Source organism: Hyperolius riggenbachi, chromosome 5 (assembly GCF_040937935.1).
Source record: "Hyperolius riggenbachi isolate aHypRig1 chromosome 5, aHypRig1.pri, whole genome shotgun sequence".
NCBI classification, from domain to species: Eukaryota; Metazoa; Chordata; class Amphibia; order Anura; family Hyperoliidae; genus Hyperolius; species Hyperolius riggenbachi.
The window spans coordinates 318,766,440-318,786,018 of record NC_090650.1 but is presented as its reverse complement, the minus strand read 5'-3'; the positions used below and the strand labels follow the sequence as shown (position 1 = coordinate 318,786,018).

Genomic DNA, 19,579 nt, shown 5'->3' with positions numbered 1-19,579 from the left:
ATTGAAAAATGTTACTGTAATGATCTCCTCTGTGAGGTCTGTTTTGTCTTCAGACACTACTGCAGCCAGACTATGTTGCCTGCTGTTTGCAGAGATTTTCTGACATTCACAATGAATGAATTGTCCATTTGCATTTCATTTGCATTCCATTGTGGAGTGGTCTGCTATTCTGAATTGCTATGTTGTTTGCATGGGGATGCATGAACTTATGAGATGCAGGCTAAGTGAATGCAGATGGCTGCTTTGTCCTTTTGCATGCTTCTCTCTGATTGGTGTGTTGTTAATCCATAAAAGTCACTTCCTGAGTCTGCCTCCCCGTCCAACATTTTGCTAGTCTTTGGACTGCAAGTCCTGGGTCAGACTTTAGTTAGATCCTAGTGCATTGAACCCGGCAGGACCCCGGCCTATTTGCACATAGCTAGAGTTATATTTGTATATTATCATGTATATTGTAATTGACTTTTTGCTTGTTCCTGACTATTCTCACTCACCAGTGGGGCCTTGCCACTGGTGAGGTTATTTCTTATAAGTATATTGTAAATACTTTGTGATAGCTCTCAGACCGTAGTCCGTTCCGTGTGTGAATGGACCCGGGAGGAAACCGGGGAGTTCACACTTAGCAAAATTTGTTATTTTTGTTGGTTTTGCGATATATATTGGTTCATTGCCAATATATACACATACTGGCGCTTCTTTGTTATTTTCATTATTGTATTAGTGTGTTCAACTTCTGTTTGTTTGAATATTCTGCCACCAGTGGGCTCCTCCCACTGGGGCTTACCGCCTTGGTGGCGTTCGACACTTTACTGTGCACTAAACACGTGTATTTCTCACAAGAAATAAAGTATACTGACTTGTTATATCCTGTACTTTTTGTATTGCTCATTGCTGCTTCCGCATTGGGCAATTTCTGTCTGGCATCTGCGGATTCTCTGTGAATGAATGTCTGTTTCCTCAAATCAGTTTGACAGACATTCATCTGATCGGTGGTAGATCTGTTCCTGTTCCTGTTAATGTATTGCTCATTGCTGCGTTCGCATTGGGCAATTTCTGTCTGGCATCTGTGGATGCTCTGTGAATGAATGTCTGTTTCCTCGAAGTCTGCTATCAGTTTGACAGACATTCATCTGATCTGTGGTAGATTTGTTCCTGTTCTGTTATTATATTGCTCATCGCTGCATTCGCTTTGTGCAATTTCTGTCTGTCATCTGTGGATGGTTCAGGGGATTTGTCTTGCTGTGCTCCACAGCTCCACCTGCTGGCTGGATTTGTTCCTCCCCAGGTGTATTCCATTACTGGGCTCCTCTGTGTGAGCGTTTGTGGGAGATCTCCTCTGTCAGCGTACACGTGGCGCGCTGACCGTGGAGATCGTTCCCGCAATCTTTAGTTACGCAGAATTTGCGTAATCGTAATTTGCAGATTTGCATCATTACTCCTGGCATACAAGCTTCCACGGAGACAGTGAAGGGTTTAAACCCAGCTAATTAAAAGTCTCTAGCTGCCGGTTAATAAAGTAATAGCTAATTGATCAGCAGCTCTATGTCTGTCTGCCTCAATTGCAAGTCATGAAATTAACATTAAAGATAATTTTATTTGCCACTGATTACTTACTTATTCCTAACCCTCACACATAGATTTTGTTGCGACACCATGTGATTGCTTTATTGTCCAGTGTCACCAGGACAGGAAATACGTTGAATTTTCCCTACCATAAGTGCAGGCAGAGAGATACATATGGAGACTCCTAATTACCATTTTGTTGCTGCATGCTTGTCCCATTTAAAATGTATTAGAGTAGGATCAGCATAATAAAAGTCAGGGAAGACGCAATTTTCAAAATAATTTAGCAATGTCACCTTCCATATTGTGAAGGATTCACCCTTAATGGAAACAGATTATTAACATTTTTCTTTATTTGACCAAAAGCAGGTTTGGTACTGTTTAAGTATGGTATTGTACCCATGGCAGTAATGATACTTGTGGTAATTACCATTAACTTATAATTATGCTTTCAGTTATTATCAGGTATGAAGTATTTACTTGTACTGTCAACGTTTCTGCTATGTTGGAAATACCATCAAACTGTTCCAGTGTTGGCAGAATTAGAGGCGAGTTCCCAAAGCAAGAAACTTAAAGGTAATTTTTTTTACAATGCCTTAATTATCATTACAAAGTGTGGAGTATATTACTTTATAATAATGAGCTAAAACAATGTCCCTGTCCTAGATTCTGGAATGTTTAAACACAAGAAGTACTTTGTATAAAATAAGTTCTAAAATTAAGGCAAATCCTGCTGCCTTGTGTCAACAGAGATCTGCACGCAATAAGACCACTGCTAAATGTTACTTTCTCCTATTGCTGTCTTTGTGTAGGAGGTTTCTCAATGATTGCTTAACAGACTCATAGTCTGCAGTTATAGCCGTGTTCAAAATGTCAAATATTCCCCACAGCAATGTGTAACTAACCAAAACAATAATAATAATAATACTTATGCAACATTTCCTTTGAGGCCTGCTTAGCATCACCATACATATACAGTATACCGCCTGTTTATAATGTGGCAATGCACAGCTGTATTTCTGAGCTTCACTATAGGCAAAATATATTCATGTGCAGTTTGTCCAAAACATGATCTAAAACAAACCTTTTATTAGAAAGAGATCTATCAACAACCAACAGCATCTACCAAATTAACCGTAGGGATACAGCGATGCTTGAAAGTTTAGGAACCATCAGGGCCGGCCCTAGACTTTTTGCCGCCTGAGGCAAATTTTAAAAAAATTGCCACCGCCGCCCCTTCCCCCCCCCCCCCGAGAGGGGGGGGGGGCGCGCTCTGGGGGGCCGCTGAACTGGAGGGGTAGCTGGCAGGACGGGGGTATTGGGCCAGCGGCGGGGAGGGGGGTCGGACCCCCCCCCCCTCCCTCGCCTGGGTCCCCGTCCTCCGCTCCCTTCCAGCCTAAATAGACGCAGCCGAAGTGTAAGAGGCACGGGCGGGGAAGACACTCACCTCTTCCTAGCGTGCGCTCCACTGACGTCACTTCCTGCAGCGTCCTGCAGGAAGTGATGTCAGTGGAGAGCACGCTGGAGCGAGGAGGAGGTGAGTGTCCTCCCCGCCCGTGCCTCTTACACTTCGGCTGCATCTATTTAGGCTGGAAGGGAGCGGAGGACGGGGACCCAGGCGAGGGAGGGGGGGGTCCGACCCCCCTCCCCGCCGCTGGCCCAATACCCCCGTCCTGCCAGCTACCCCTCCAGCTCGGCGGGCCGGCTCCCCGCACCCACGGACGGGCGGGTGCCGCACTGCCGCCCCTGGAAATTTGCCGCCTGAGGCAAAAGTTTCACCCCGCCTCATGAGCGGGCCGGCCCTGGGAACCATTTAACATTTACTACATTTTATATAAATATGACCAAAACATCATCCAATTTTCAAACGACCCCTAAAATTAGATCAACCAAACCTAGGGAAACAAATTAAACAAAAAATTTAAGTATTTATTGAAAAATGTGACCCAATAACAGATATACATATGGCAAAAGTAAGTGAATCCTCAGGATTAACATATAGTTTGCATCAAAAGAAAAGAGGAGGAGCTGATGTCCTTTGCAAATTATTGCTGTTCCAAGTCAAGGAGAAGATAAAAAAGCAAGAAGTACAGGTACTATAAAATATAATGACTTTAATATAGAATTGTTTCAAGACCTCTCTAAAAGGACGATGGAAAGATAAAGGTTGGTTAAGCCTCTCCTGCAGGAGATTAGAAGGAAGGGAGGCACATACCATTGGGGGTTCCCACTCTCCCTGATTCGCTCACTGGACAATAGATCCGCAATACTGAGAGATGGAGATCCACTGGCAGGATTTACAGAGGCCTTGGACCTCCAAAAAATAGAGATCTCTGAATGGGAGGTAGTATAGATGTAAGACGAAATTGTTATAAAGTTAACAGTAGCCTAGTTCTCTTCAGACCGGTGTGGCTTTTTCTATTCTTCTCTTTGTTTTTGCATGGCAGAGTGTTGCTGGGGAGGAGGATGGGGAAGGGAAAATAATCTTTGACTGAGCATTGCGCATAATATAAGAAATGACAGGTGGTACAATCTTACCAGATTCAGGGCCTTCAATTAAAAATCCTTTGAGGAATACGAAAGAAGGCATCTGGAGAAAGAGGTCTATTCAAATAACCTCAAAGTCGACACTGGGAGGTGTCCCTCTCCAGATATGGATTTAAATGGATGTGTTGGGTTATGGATGTGAATGAATGTGGAAGAATGGAAATCAGTCAGTTCGCCCCTTGTCTCTACCCCTGAAACCCATTCCCTTATTCTACCTCTTGTAATTTTTATACGCTTGAATTTTCTAATAAAATCAATCAATGTAAAAGGAGCTTATTCTGGCTGTAAAAGAGGAAGAATTATAGAGGAATTTGTTAGAAAAAAGTAGATATAGGTTTTATCCAAGAAACTCACTTGGGAAAAATCCCAAGATCATTTGACAAAAGATATAGAAGATGGATAATTAGTTCAAATCAAGAAAAGAAGGCTGGGGGAGTAGCGATAGTCTTCAGCTCAAAATTGTCTGTGACAGTTGATACAGTAATAAAAGATAATGAGGCTAAAGAACTAATTGTGTTGGGAAGCGTTAATGGTGTTAACGTCACATTGGCAAATGTATATGCACCCAATAGAAAACAAGTTAAATTTATCACAAGATTTTTAGATGAAGTAAAACAGGTAGCGATTGGCACTATTGTAATTAGGGGAGACTTTAACATTGCAATCATCACTCCCCAAGACACATCCAAAGGTAATAGCCAGATACCGGATACAGACTTACTGAGATTGGGAAGATAACTTATTCTGACCATGCCCGAATTGGCTAACAATAAAGATAGCAGCTGCCCCCAACAGAATATTATTTGTAGATTAGACCCCAATTTATTGGAAGATGAAGAGACCAAAAAGAAACTGTCTTCAATTGTAAAGGAATTTATAACAATGAATAGAACCCCAGGAATATCACCAATCACCCTATGGGACACAAACGAAAAGAGGTATGTGCTCAGACCAGGTATCACCTGACTTATATACTGGCTGGCAATTGTCTATTGACTAATTAAAATAGCACAACAAATGCATATTACACAGCTTGCCAGAATGTGCACGGTCTAAACTAACTCACTGCTATGCCCTGTTGGCCCATGCAAGATTGTTTGCAACTCAACAGGAGCACTATGTGTAGGCCTCCCATGCCCGCAAGAAATGGGAGGCAACGCTAACAGCACCATGAGCACCGGGGGGGGGGGGGGGGGGTGCTGGGTGACAGAACTGCAGATAGCCCACTCCCCAGTCTAGGCCACTGCCCGGGGGGACCATCTACATTTCCCCCACCCCAAAGGAAGGATCCCTGCCTTGTAGCGAATTGCAACCAGCTGAAAGAGTATGCAAGATGCATGACCAAATGATGGGGGTAGTGGAAGGGGCAGACAGTCCCCCAAGCCACTGCCACTGCTGGACCTGAACTGAAGTTCTTTTTTTTAATATAGAGTACAATATAGAATAAAGTAAAGAATCAGCTTAACCATTTCCGGACCGAGGTGATAGAGATCTATGCCCTGTTTTGATGGGCTCCTGGCTGGCAGGGCGTAGAACTCTATCACCGGCGCCGCCGCTCCCCGCCGCGATCGTGCGCACTGAACCGGCTGCACTTAGCTGTCTTATGACAGCTAAGGCTTCCGGGTATCGGCAGGAGCCGTCACTGATTGGCTCCCTGCCGTGTGATCGCTGTGAGCCAATCACAGCGATCACCCTCCGAAAGGCAACATAGTTGCCGTTCCGCCTCCCTCTCCGCCTCCCTCTCCCTGTCACTGTGGATCTTGTGTGACAGGGAGAGACGCACAGCCTGCAGCCGTGACAGGCTGTGCGATTTTAGTGTAAAAAAAACACTTTTTTATCCAGATCTCCCCCCCATGTATCCCTTGATCCCCTCCCAACCACCTATATATAGATATATATATCTATATATAGATATATATCTATATATCTATCTATATATATAGATCTATATCTATATATATAGATATATATATATATATATATATATATATATATATATGTGTGTATATATATATATATATATATATATATATATATATATATATATATATATATATATATATATATATACAGGATCTTCTCAAAAAATTAGCATATTGTGATAAGGTTCATTATTTTCTGTAATGTACTGATAAACATTAGACTTTCATATATTTTAGATTCAAATACAAACAACTGAAGTAGTTCAAGGCTTTTATTATTTTAATTTTGATGATTTTGGCATACAGCTCATGAAAACCCAAAATTCCTATCTCAAAAAATTAACATATTTCATCCGACCAATAAAAGAAAGTGTTTTTAAAACAAAAAGTCAACCTTCAAATAATTATGTTCAGTTATGCACTCAATACTTGGTTGGGAATCCTTTTGCAGAAATGACTGCTTCAATGCGGCGTGACATGGAGGCAATCAGCCTGTGGCACGGCTCAGATGGAGGCCCAGGATGCTTCGATAGCGGCCTTAAGCTCATCCAGAGTGTTGGGGCTTGCGTCTCTCAACTTTCTCTTCACAATATCCCACAGATTCTCTATGGGGTTCAGGTCAGGAGAGTTGGCAGGCCAATTGAGCACAGTAATACCATGGTCAGTAAACCATTTACCAGTGGTTTTGGCACTGTGAGCAGGTGCCAGGTCGTGCTGAAAAATGAAATCTTCATCTCCATAAAGCTTTTCAGCAGATGTTCCCGAACTCTTGGACCCTCCCATATTGATGCATAATACTAACAAACTACATCTACTGTTAACCTTAACCCTACCCTATCTATGCCTCAAACTATCCTCCCCCATCTACGCCTATCACCAACCACCCCCAAAACCCAGAGTTCGGCTACAATGTCCAAACTCCGGTGCACTACTGCTAGGAGCGAGCCCGCGGCTGTGTAGCTCAACTCTGGCAGCAGCCCACCATCGTCCCTTCTCAATCACCGCTGCTATTTTTCTGTCCCGGAGAAGTTTCGGTGCAGCCATATAAGAATTTATGGAGTTCCCTCAGCATGGGAGAGCTTACAACACTTTTATGCTTTCCAATTATGCAAGAAAGAAGACATGATCTAAAAATAAAAATCAGCATAATTTCTGTTTTATTTTTGCATTCAGAACTTTCAAAACTTGGAGAGGATTATTTGGGGCAAGAAATAAAGAAAGCTTTGCTGGGAATGAGACAGATGAAGGAAATTATGGAGAAAAATGCAGAACAACATGAAAATATACAAAAATCTCTCAAGAAAACACAAGAAGAAAAGGAGGTATGTTTAAATGGGAGTGCAAGTAATTGAACAAAAGTGAACAAATTGATCAGTGAATCTGGTAACTATGGAATGTTTTACAAACAAAAATCTTTCATGAAACCTCAAATTTCAATTGAGTTTAGTGTATATTTTCCTGATCTGCAGATAATCATGTAATTTTTGTCTCACATCTGGGTCCCATAGAGCATTCCCTCTCCTTTCACAGTCCCCGCTGTTGTGCTGGCTCCCCCGTAGCCGTATTCGACCATTTCGGTCAAATACCGCTGTTTCCCCGCCGAAGGGAGGCTTCGGAAATGCTTCGGGAGCCCGAGTGCTCCCGAAGACGGGCCGCTCTACACTGCGCATGCGCGAGCGCACTCTGACGCACTCGCGCATTCGCAGTCTGACGCACTCGCGCATGCGCAGTATGGAGCCACCTGTCTTCGGGAGGACTCGGCTCCCGAAGACTTCTGAAGTCCCCGCAGCGGAATTGAACGGAGGAGCCAGCGCAGCACCGAGGGCACCCGGAGAGGAGAGGGAAGGCTCATTAAGATCCGAGCCTTCCCTCTCCTTAGGTGAGTATCTGACTTTTTTTTACAAACACATGGATTCCCATTAGCTTTAATGAGGCGATGGAATTTTTTTTTTGAAAATCTGTGCAGCATAAAATATGCATAAGCTCAGAATTACTAGCATATCATTGACTAACTTTAAGATGAGTCATCACTGACTAAAGTGAATCTGAAATGTTGCAATCTTAAAATAAAATTCTGCAATTTTAAAATAAAAAACAGATACTTACCTAAGGAGAGTAAAGGCTATGGGTCCTAATGAGCCTTCAGCAGCCCTTGCACAATGCTACTGCACCAGAGAGGGCGCATGCGCAGTATGGGGCGGTTCGTTTTACAGAAGTCCGAGTGCTTCCGAAGGCTGCCAAAGTCTCCCCAACCCAGAAGAGAGCAGGCCATGACCAAAACAGGGGAGCCTGCGAGGGAACGATGACACCAGGTGGAGAACGAGAAGGCTCATTAGGACCAAGAGCCTTCCCTCTCCTTAGGTAAGTATCTGTAAGGGAGACATTTACCAAAGGCTATGAGAGTAAGGCCTGTTACCCACACTCGTTTGTTTGCCGCAGTTTGTGGCAACGTGATGCGACCTGATCCGCAGGGACATCAGAAGTACATAGGCTGCACTGTCTGATGTCCCCATCCATGCGTAGCGTAGCGATTCACAGCAGAATTGTAAGGCATGATTGCCGACGAATAAAATGCATTGCGATTTCCATTCATTATAATAAATAAAATCACAATCGCATTGCTAAAAATCGCATTAGAACGCAAGTGTCAATGCCATTTGCAGATGCGCTCAAGGGGCCTAACAGAAAGTATAGTCAGATACTAGGCCCAGCATAAGAACCGTAGCAAAAAATGCTGCCATTTTAAAGGAAAATTTAATTTTTAATAAGGCTTTCCATTTCATCCTACAGTTATAAATTGTAAGTCAAACATAATTTCTGCTTGTGTTGTAGATCCACAAGCAATAAATATAGCATTCACTCAAAGTAAGCAAAACTACAGATTGTGGCAAATTTATAATAATAATTAGTGTGTAATGGAATAATAGGGTGACTCACCTGCATGTAATTCCAGTTGTGGCTACAGCATGCTCCACTTGACTACATGAGAGCAAATGTCTGAGGATGCAAAACAGCTGTTGTGGCTGTCCATTAGTCTCCCTGCAATGTCCACAACATGTATGGAATTATGTTGGCTTTTATTAATGTGTTCTGCACCACTGCAATCATCAACATTACCAGGACTGTGCCCAATAGCTGCATTCTCTGATGGAGAAATTATTTCAGCTCGATTACCATGTCCTTATGTGCAGATAAAACATACTCATTTCACAGCGATTGTAACACAACTTCGAAAATTGATTAGTCCAGATGCTGAAAGCAAGCAGCAAAGCCTCCTGCTCAGTGCAGCTAATTACTCCTGCAGCAGGATAAGCCCTTCTGGACAGCCCCATGTACTGCTGCCAAACAAAAAGCAATTTCAGCTTATTCTTTGCATGCTGCAGAGTAAAATAGATCTTTTTTTAGGGCTCGTTCACATTGTGTTCTGCCCGCGTTAGCGTTGGGCTTTTTTGCCGCAATTTTTTTTATTTCTGTCGCTTGGGCGGGTGTTCCGTTTTTGTGAAAAACGCTTTTCTAAGCGCTTTTCCCGTGCATTTTTTTAATTCACTCCCTGGCGCAAGTCAGGAAGTGAACTCTTTGACCCGGAAAAGAATAAATACAATGTATTTATTCTTAAAAACGTGAACGCAATATCTGCGTTTGCGTTTTTTCTATACCTTCCATTGAGGCAAAATCGCCCCCAGAATGGTCCAGGCACCGCGTTGCTGAACGCACATCGCATGATCCGCACTGATATGAACCTTCTCATAGAGATTCATTGCACAAACGTTTTGTGGGCGATTTTAAAAATCGCCCGCGCTTGAAAAAAGGCTGAAAACGCCTCTAGTTTGAACGATCCCTGAATAACATTAAATGGCAAAAAGACTTGTGGAGCACTGATGTATGTTTATGGTAATTTTGCAGTGACCACGTGGTTTTCCTTTAAATGTTAGAAACTCCCAAACGTTCCTTAAATGGGCACTTCTCCTGTAGCCTCATGTGATGGAGCCTTTGTCCTCCGCACGCTCCTTGATATGGAAAGCTTATTTATCCTGGCCTTGGATAGATTTATACATATTAATCAGGTTCTTGGCAGCTTTCAAGATTCTTCCACTTGCAGGTTCAGTGGCAATGCTGATCTTTTAAAATTTACATAGAAATGTTGTGTGTGTGGCCTGTGAAGAAATATTCTCACTCTGAATTGAACAAAGCCTAGTAAGACGCAAGATCAACTTGACTGGAATTAGTAAAACATTTAGGTAATAAACGTAATTATCTGGAATTTGTATCAATAACACGAACCACTGAAGTTTCTTTCTGAATGTGCCATGTAGTGCAATGTGTATACACAGCCCGTGGTTGGATAACCCCTGATCTTAGCAAGATTTTCACTTATTTGTGTGTAAATGTCAAAGGAAATGGAATGTTTATTCGCTTGCTGACATTGCAATCATGAGCATCTTCTACCAGGCCGAGCTTGAGTCTTTCAACATGGTTTTCTTGGAACGTATTCTATTTAAATAGGCAACATAGCCCGCTTCTTTAAACGATCACAGTTTGATTATAGTTCCAAAGCCGACGCTTAAAGTAAACAGCCATTGATCAGGAACATTCCCACTGGGGCTTTACAAAATAAAAACAATCAATTAACCACACTGTCCTCATGAGCCATTTCACTTTTTTTGTTTCCACTACATCTGCTCACTCCAGGAGCCAGCTTGTGGCTCTCCGCATGTCCCACTGATGGCCTCACTCTGAGCGGATGTAATGTGAGGAATGAAAGATATGTGCAGCACAGTATGCTTTAACATTCTCTGTCTACACTTCACACCAGCGTTGGGAGGAAAGAAAATAGCATATAAAGGCAAAATGCTGCTTATTAAAGACATGAGGACGTTCAATGCTGTGTCAGGTTTCTTATGATAAGTTACACAGGGCCAGAGGCATAGCTACCTCTAATTTTACACTATGCCCCTCCCAGCGCAGTATGCATAATAATCACATGATACAGACCACCAAACCAGGATTTGAAGGACAGCTGCTGCGTGAGAGAGGTGGAAAGGTTTTATAATGAATACCACTATTCAAAGCACATACAGAGGTGATCATTACCACTTCCAGGGATGGCTTTCTGGAAGCCCGAGGTGGCATCTGAACATGAAAGAGGGGTTGCTGAGTGATGGGCTGCATACATGGATGATACACATGGAAGAGGGGGCTGAATATGGAAGGGGAACCACAACATAATTGGCCTAGGGGCACATAAAGTAAATTTTCAGCCTTGACCACCACAGCACCAATAAAGAGTTAATGCAGTGATCGGACAAGGATCCAATGTGGAACTACAGAGACCCTAATGTGGTCACAACAACCTCTGCATCCCTGTTGCCACATCAGTGCACTAGGCCATCAGCTGGACCTGGGCAGCTCATGAGTTTCACTTCTTGCTTTTGGAGGTGAAATTTGAAAATTCCTTCTGTTTAAAGAAGGCAAAATAGTAATTTTAGTGCTTAGTGCGTGAGCACAGATTTAAGAGGGGGACACGGGTGAAGTAATTCACATATAATTAGGCAGCCAGTAATACTGCTCTGAAGAGACCTAATCAAAGAGCAATGAGTGTTGCATAAATAAAGGCAGTATGGAACAACTACTATTAATATTAAGTATGGTATTTATATAGCGCCAGTGTTGCATAAATAAAAGGCAGTATGAAACAACTATTAATATTAAGTACTGTATTTATATAGCGCCAACATCTTCCACAGCACTGTACAGAGTATATTGTCTTGTCTTGTCACTTAACTGTTTCTCAGAGGGGCTCAAAATCTAATCCTCACCATAGTCATATGTCTATGTATGTATCGAAATCTAGGTCTATGTATGCATAAAAATTTTAGGGGGAAGCCAATTAACTTATCTGTGTTTTTCTGGGTATGTGGGAGGACTATATGTAAGCTATAGGTGTACTGTTCTGAATGTGTTCTGTAATGTTCTGAATGAAATGTGCATTTTACACTCCCATGAAGTGATGCATTATGGTTGTTGTTTATCATTTATATGAGGAGAAGCCTTCTGGGGCTTGAGCAACATGCACATTGCTATGTTAACACTCGGTGTAAAATAAAGTAGTTGCAGTACAAGGTTTAAATTGTAGTTGGCCTAATTTCCATTTGGTAAAATTGCTTATAGGGGTAGGAAATGTATTTATCTATGGTGTAAAATGTTTAACACAGCATAGAACTAACAGAAATCACAGAAAGACTTAAGCTAACTGATAACATTGCAGGACACATAATGAAATTCTCTTGTAATGAATGAAGTAATTGCTGAGCCAAAAAGCATAGATACAGTGAAGCTTTTCTGTGTTGTTTAATCTCCAAAATATAGTCCAACCCTAGAGCTGACTCGTTCCGATTTCTAATGATCAGAACCTGCATGCGGAAAACAGCAGGGGGTGTTAACTCACCCTAGTCGCCGCCTCTGCCCGCTGCACTCCACATCACGATTCACATCACTTCAGTACTTCCTCCTTTTTGGCTTTAACCTCCTGGTCATTATGGAAGAGCTCAGCTCGTCCAGTAACGCCGCGCTGGATTGCTCAGGGCGGTGGGCCGAATTGCATTTTTTTAAAGCACGCAGCTAGCACTTTGCTAGCTGCGTGTCTTACCCGATCGCTGTACCCCCCCCCCCCCCGCAGACCCCTTGCACAGCCTGGCCAATTACCGCCAGGTTGCGCTATGGGGTGGATCGGACTCCCCCTAACGTCACGACGTCGATGACGTCATTCCGTTCATCGCCATGGCGATGGGGGAAGCCCTACAGGAAATCCCATTCAGAACAGGATTTCCTGATGGGTTTGATCGCCGCCGGCGATCGGAAGGGTGGGAGGGAGGGAGCAGGGAATCATGTAGCTAGGCTTGGCTAGCTACATGATAAAAAAAAATTAGAGGAAAAAAAACACCCGCGGCCATGGGGATTTAAAACGCCAGGGAGGTTAAAGGAGGAAGGATCAGAGAACTGGAACGCAATGTGAAGTGCAGCGGCCAGAGGTGGTGACAAGTTAACACCCCTGCCGTGTCCGCATGCAGGTCCCGATAGGAAGAATTTGGAACGCGTTTCCTAATTCGAAGAGCATAAAGATGTTAATACTACTCAACACAGTAAGACGTTTGAATATGGCAAAGGGTAGTCTTATCAATTAACTTCCGAGTAAAGTGAAAGTTTGATTAATAACCCAGTATCTTTGAAACAAACAGATATTTTTCCTATTAGTGTTATGCTATGTTTAATGTTTTTACAGATTAAATTGAGTTTCATCTCACTTTAACACATAAAAATTACACCATTTAAAAAAACAAAACATAAATAGTTACCTTATGGACATTTTAATATGTATGTATGTATGTCATGATGGTATATTACTGTAAATTACTGTACATTTTGCAAATTATTGCTTGTAATTAGCAATATATTATTAAAAATCCCTAAACTGAAAAATATACCTTTATTTCCAGGTAAAATATTATCGCCATACATTGTACTAGGGACATAATTTAAATGGTGTAATAACTGGGGCAAATGGGCAAATAAAATGAGTAGGTTTTATTTTAAAACTATAATGGTCGAAAAATTAGATTTTTTTTCCCTTTTATTCCCTGTACGATGCATATAAAATAAAATATTTCTTAGCAAAAAGTACCACCCAAAGAAAGTCTAATTAGTGGTGAAAAAAATACATTAATAGGTAATATCTGTGTGATAAGTAACAATAAAAAAGTTATTGGCGAATGTATAGGAGGAGAGTGATGTGAAAACTGCTCTGGTTTTTGATGGGAAAAACCTGTAGTTGGGAAGTGGTTAAAGCTCTATAAAAACAGTAAATGATTATTAACTGATCAGATCATTCATTAGTGAAACAGGAAACCATTATCTATATAGCTAGAAGTTTCCATCCTCTAATGTCAAACCATAATCAGGGGACTAGCAATCTGCTGGTGACCACTATTGTAATTGGACCATTTCTTGCTCCTCTAGTGTGCCTCTGTTTGTACCCCATGTAACAAACACATGTGGTCAGGCCAAATGTCTACTGCTAGATCTTCTTGCGATGTACATCATCCTGTCCTATTCTGTGTGCAGACCCTCCCCATGTGCAGTATTCTCCTAATTTGCAGCTTACATGGTCTTTCTAGAAATCTGGTCCCGAGTATCCATTATTGCACAGTAATCTCTGGGCAGGCAAAAAGACAGTAGTTGGATTATGAATTGTACATAAAGACTACTCTCTTATGTCTGCTCCAGTTTAGCAAGTCACCTTTTCCATCGCAAGTAATAAAAGATAAAACTGAAGAATTTAGAATGCATTAGTGAATTAAATTACAAACATTGTGCAGTATCCTGTCTTAGATCTGACAGAGTAATAGTGGACTGATCTCAGATTCATACAGGCTTGTGTTGGACAGGAGGCTGTCAGGCTCTTCCAGGACATCAGTGAAAAGCTGAGGGAAGCAGAAATGAGCTGCACACAGATGCTGAGAGCTCACGTGGATGGATGTCAAGCTTGCCTCCAACGGTCCTGCATAACCTCCTATTCAAACAGCTGTTCCCAGCAGGGCTCAAAGGCATTTGTCATTAAGGTAAGGCTAAAATATTTTCACAAGCTTGTTATTTTAGGGATTGCTTATTTAACCATAAAATGCCTTTTAAGCATATCTACACTAAAGCACACAAACAGTTCTGGAGAACATACATTGCTGAATGCAGTCAGAATTTGGAAATGAGGCTCCCACTGCGGCAAACTCCAGTGCTGCCATTTATGCTTTATTACTGAATGAATCCTCAATCTGGGACAAGGATGCACATCAGGTTTACTAGCTGCATGCTTGTTCCAATAACCACAGATAAGGATGAATTCCCCAGAGCCGTTACTTTAAAGCTTGCCATACACAGGTCAATTATGGTCCGATATACCAAGCCAATTCTCTGTATCTGATTGGAACTCGATCTGATAGGGATCAATACCAGGGGCGTTTCTAGGGTCCTTGGAGATCGGGGGCACCTGTGGGCACCAGGTGGGGAGGTATATGCGGCAAAATGGGCGTGGCCATGAGGTGAGTGGGCGTGGCCATGGGTGGGGCCAAATGTACATGAACTTAGCAGCGGTGTAAGTTACAGATAACGGGCCTGCCCATCGAAATATTGGATGGAGCCCCCTGTCCTTTGTTTAGATAATTTACAATCAGTATAGGCATAGATCAAAAATGTATACGCACATACAATTTTTATTGGTCAATCACTGACCCCCAATTTTACAACCCCCATGCAGTAAGTGGGCCAACAGACAATGAATTTTATGAACAGAGCTAAAATTGGCTAATCAAAATTGTATGTGTGTACCAGGCTTTACAGCTAATATTGTACACACTGAAAGTAGCAGGGATCAGCATACAATACAGCTGGTTTACAATCAGTAAAGGCACAGAGTAACACCTTACACTGTACACACTGGAGGTAAATCAGCACACAGTGCAGGCACTAGAGAACAGCGTATACTGTACATACTGTAGGCAGCAGAATTTAGCACACTGCAGCTAGCATGCCAAAAATATGAGGATCACATTGTGCGGCGTGCTTATCGCGCCACACCGAAAAATGGGTGGGCCATGGACCAGAATATAGGTGTGGTAACGGGTGGGGACAAATTTACATGTACCTAGCAATGGTGGGACATTAGATTATGACAGTGGTGGCGAACCTTTTGGAGGCCGAGTGCCCAAACTGCAACCCAAAAGTCACTTATGTCTCGCAAAGTGGCAACAGCAATTTAAACTAAATACTGTACAAACGTTTTAACTCATACATGAACATTATGGAAAATCCAAGTTGAAAATAAACTGTGAAGATAAACAATTTCATCCATCCTATTCCTGAAAAGCCAGAAAATTTGTACTTACCTCTGTAATTTTCCTTTCCTGATATTACTCCATGTCGGCATACTTCCTGGGTTAGCTCCGCCCCCTTAACCCCTATAGGACCCATACAAACTATAAATAAAGGTCATGACCCCTGCAACCCCATTCTTGTCCCATAGTACTCAGACACGACAAGTAAAAGGGTGGGTCGTATGCCAACATGGAGTAATATCAGGAAAGGAAAATTACAGAGGTAAGTACAAATTTTCTGGCTTTCCTGATACCTTCATGTCGTCATACTTCCTGGGATATAACTAGCACTCAATAACCAGACGGGAGGGTACAATGCAAAATATTTATCAACAAGTTATTTATCAACAGCAGAAAGCACTTTTCTTCCAAATGCAACAGTAGTAAGTACAGACGGATCAATGCTATAATGTCTTATAAAAGTATTTGGTGTGGTCCAGTTTGCAACTTTACAAATCGTGGTCAGAGATACTCCTGTAGTAGCTGCCCAAGATGCAGCCATGCTCCTGGTGGAATGGGCTGAAGTGGAAGGTACGTCCTCCGTACCCATGGACCTATAAGCTGCCTTGATAAGCCTCACTATCCATGTAGCGATAGTTCTGGCAGTCACCTCCTTACCCTTCCTCGGGCCCGAAGGACACACAAAGAGGTGCTCAGAGTTCCTAAATGATTCCGTAACCTGAATGTAATACTTTAATATTCTAGCAATGTCCAGAGGATGATTGCCTGGCCTCCCTTCCTCGTCCGGGAAAGAAGGCAAAGTCCACTCCTGATTAAGGTGTTTGACTGAAACCACTTTAGGCAAGAAAGTCATTACTGGCCTCAGAACTACTCTATCTGGAAAGAACACCACATGAGGTTCTGAAAAACCTAGGGCCTGTATTTCTGATACCCTCCTACCTGATGAAATGGCTATCAGAAATGTAGTTTTTAGTGTTAAATTCCATATTGAACATGATTCCATTGGCTCGAAGATAGGAGAGGACAAATATTCCAAAACAAGAGGAAGATCCCAGGTAGGGAGAATCTTCTTGATAGGAGGCCTAATCTTCATAACTGCCTGGAAGAATAACTGAACCAGTCTATCTGAGGATAAAGTTTTTCCTATTAAGCTTGAAATAGCCGATGTCTGTCCTCTCAATGTACTTACGCTTAGACCTATATCCACTCCTGTTTGTAAAAACTCTAAGACATGTGGTATAGATGGATTGAGAAAGTCCACTTTTTTCAACTCTGAGAAGTGAATGAACTTTTTCCATACTCTGTGGACTTATTCGTAGATAACTTCCTTGCTTTTAGAAGTGTCTGTACAACAGTCTCAGGAAACCCTGCTTCTAAAAGGACCTTCCTCTCAATTTCCATGCCGCTAAGGCGAGCACTTGAGGATTCTGATGATAAAGACCGTTCTGTGACAGTAGATTCGGTGCCGCCTGTAGCTTCAATGGCGGGCACTGCGACATGCTGAGTAACAGAGGGAACCATGGCCTCTTGGGCCAGAATGGTGCAATTACTATTGCTGAAACATCTTCCACCTGCAGTCTCTTCAGGAATCTCAACATCATTGGTATTGGTGGAAAAGCATAGACCAGGGAGGCTTGCCATGGACATATCAATGCATCCACTCCACTTGTACCCGGAACTGATCTCCTGGAGAGAAAATTGGGCAGTTGGTTGTTGGTGTTCGAAGCAAACAGATCCAGCTGAGGCAAACCCCATAGTTGAATTATCTGCTTGAATACAGAGCTGTCCAATTTCCACTCGTTGTTGTCTATTTGCTTCCTGGATAATATATCCGCTTGGACATTCAGTGTCCCTGGTAAGTATACTGCTCTGATCGTCATCAGATTCGATTCTGCCCATTGCATCAATGGGGCTAATTCCTTCAACAAGGATAAACTCCTGGTTCCCCCTTGCTTCTGAACGTAGGCCACCGCTGCTCGATTGTCCATCTGGAGACATAGAGCCGAGTTCTTCACGAGATGAGCAAAGGCCTGAGTTCCCTTGAATGCCGCTTTTAGTTCCAGCACATTGGAGACAATCCTTTTCTGACCTATTGGCCATCGTCCTTGTGCCCACTTCTCCTTGAAATGAGCACCCCAACCAATCTGGCTGGCATCGGAAGTAATCGTGTTCCAGCAGTATGGTGCTAGTGAGTGTCCCCGGTTGAGATTCTCTGGAACCGTCCACCATTCGAGAGAGAGTCTGCATGACATCGACAGTTTTATTTTTTGATTCATTGAAGTTTGATTCCATTGGTTCAGAAAGTTGAGTTGGAATGGTCTCATATGCCATCTCGCCCACTTCACTATCGGTATCACGGAAGACATTATACCCAGTATTTGTAAACATTGTCTCGATGATATTACTGTGTACTTCATTACCTGCAGAATAATTCCCCTGATCCTGCATATTTTGACTGTTGGGAGAGACACAGTCGCTGTTGAGGTATTGAAGGTTGCCCCCAAGTAGATCAGTTTCTTCGTTGGGGTAAGCTGACTCTTCTCCTGATTTATGATCCAACCTAGATCCATTAAGAAGCTCAATGTCCTGTCTCTGTGGGCAAGAAGCTTGCCCTCCGAGTCTGCTATGATCAGGATATCGTCTAGATAATGATGTATTCTTATCCCTTCTGCTTTCAGTATCGCTATGGCTGCTATCAAAACTTTGGTAAACGTGCGGGGTGCTGTTGAGAGACCGAAGGGTAATGAAGTGAACTGGAGATGAACATCGTCTATTGAGAACCTGAGAAATTCTTGATACTTTTGATGTACTGGAATGTGCAGATACGCATCTTTCAAGTCTATCGATAGCAACCAATCGTTCGGCATTATTAATAGAATAATTGACTGTAGTGATTCCATCTTGAATTTTGGCACCATGATGGCTTTGTTTAGGTATTTCAGGTCTATGACTGGCCTGAATCCCCCACTTTTCTTTTCTACTAGAAATAACTGGGAGTATATGCCTCTGTACCTCTCCTTTGTGGGAACTGGAATAATTGCATTTTGAGATTGTAATGAACTTACATATTCTAGCAATGTGGCTGCTTTGTGCGTATTCTTCGAAAGTTTTGTTTGAATAAATCTTTCTCGAGGCTTCCAATGGAATTTCCATCGATGACCTTTTGTTATTGTTGAAATCGCCCAGTGTTCTCGAACTTTCTCCACCCATCTGTCCTTGAATGTTCGAAGTCTCGAACCTACTTTGGGCAAATGAGTGGGCGTAATTTCAAAAGGACTGCTTTGATTGAGTAAGGTTCTGTGTATTGGACTTCAATGATCTCGCTAGGGATGCTTGCGAGCTCTTCCAGTTTTTTTCTGTACTGTCTTCCCGGCTTGTATGATCTGGCTTCATTAAACCTATTGGTTTGTTGTCGTTTTGGATTAGAGAAATTTTTTCTCTGTGGTCTGTTCTGCGGTATAAGACCCGATTTTCCTCCTGTTACTCTTGCTATTGCTTTATCCATTTCATTCCTGAATAATGTAGCTCCATCATATGGTATCTTGATCCAATTTTGTTTTGATCCTATATCTGCCAACCATGGCCTAAGCCATTAGGCCCTCTTTGCTGTAACTGCCGTTAACATTCCTCTGGAAGAATTTTTTAAAATGTCCATAGCAGCTTCTCCTA

General features: G+C 42.4%; 1 protein-coding gene across 3 annotated transcripts in view; it reads left to right on the top strand.

Moving 5' to 3' along the window:
• CLUL1 (clusterin like 1) overlaps positions 1-19,579 on the top strand; it is a 65,533-nt gene that overhangs the window by 12,827 nt on the left and 33,127 nt on the right. The window contains exons 3-5 of one of the 3 annotated variants that reach the window (XM_068237230.1): positions 2,016-2,136; positions 7,203-7,351; positions 14,471-14,644. In XM_068237230.1, coding sequence (XP_068093331.1) covers positions 2,016-2,136; positions 7,203-7,351; positions 14,471-14,644 — 444 coding nt within the window. The remainder of the gene's footprint in view (positions 1-2,015; positions 2,137-7,202; positions 7,352-14,470; positions 14,645-19,579) is intronic. The other 2 variants (XM_068237232.1, XM_068237231.1) reach the window with 2 other exon arrangements.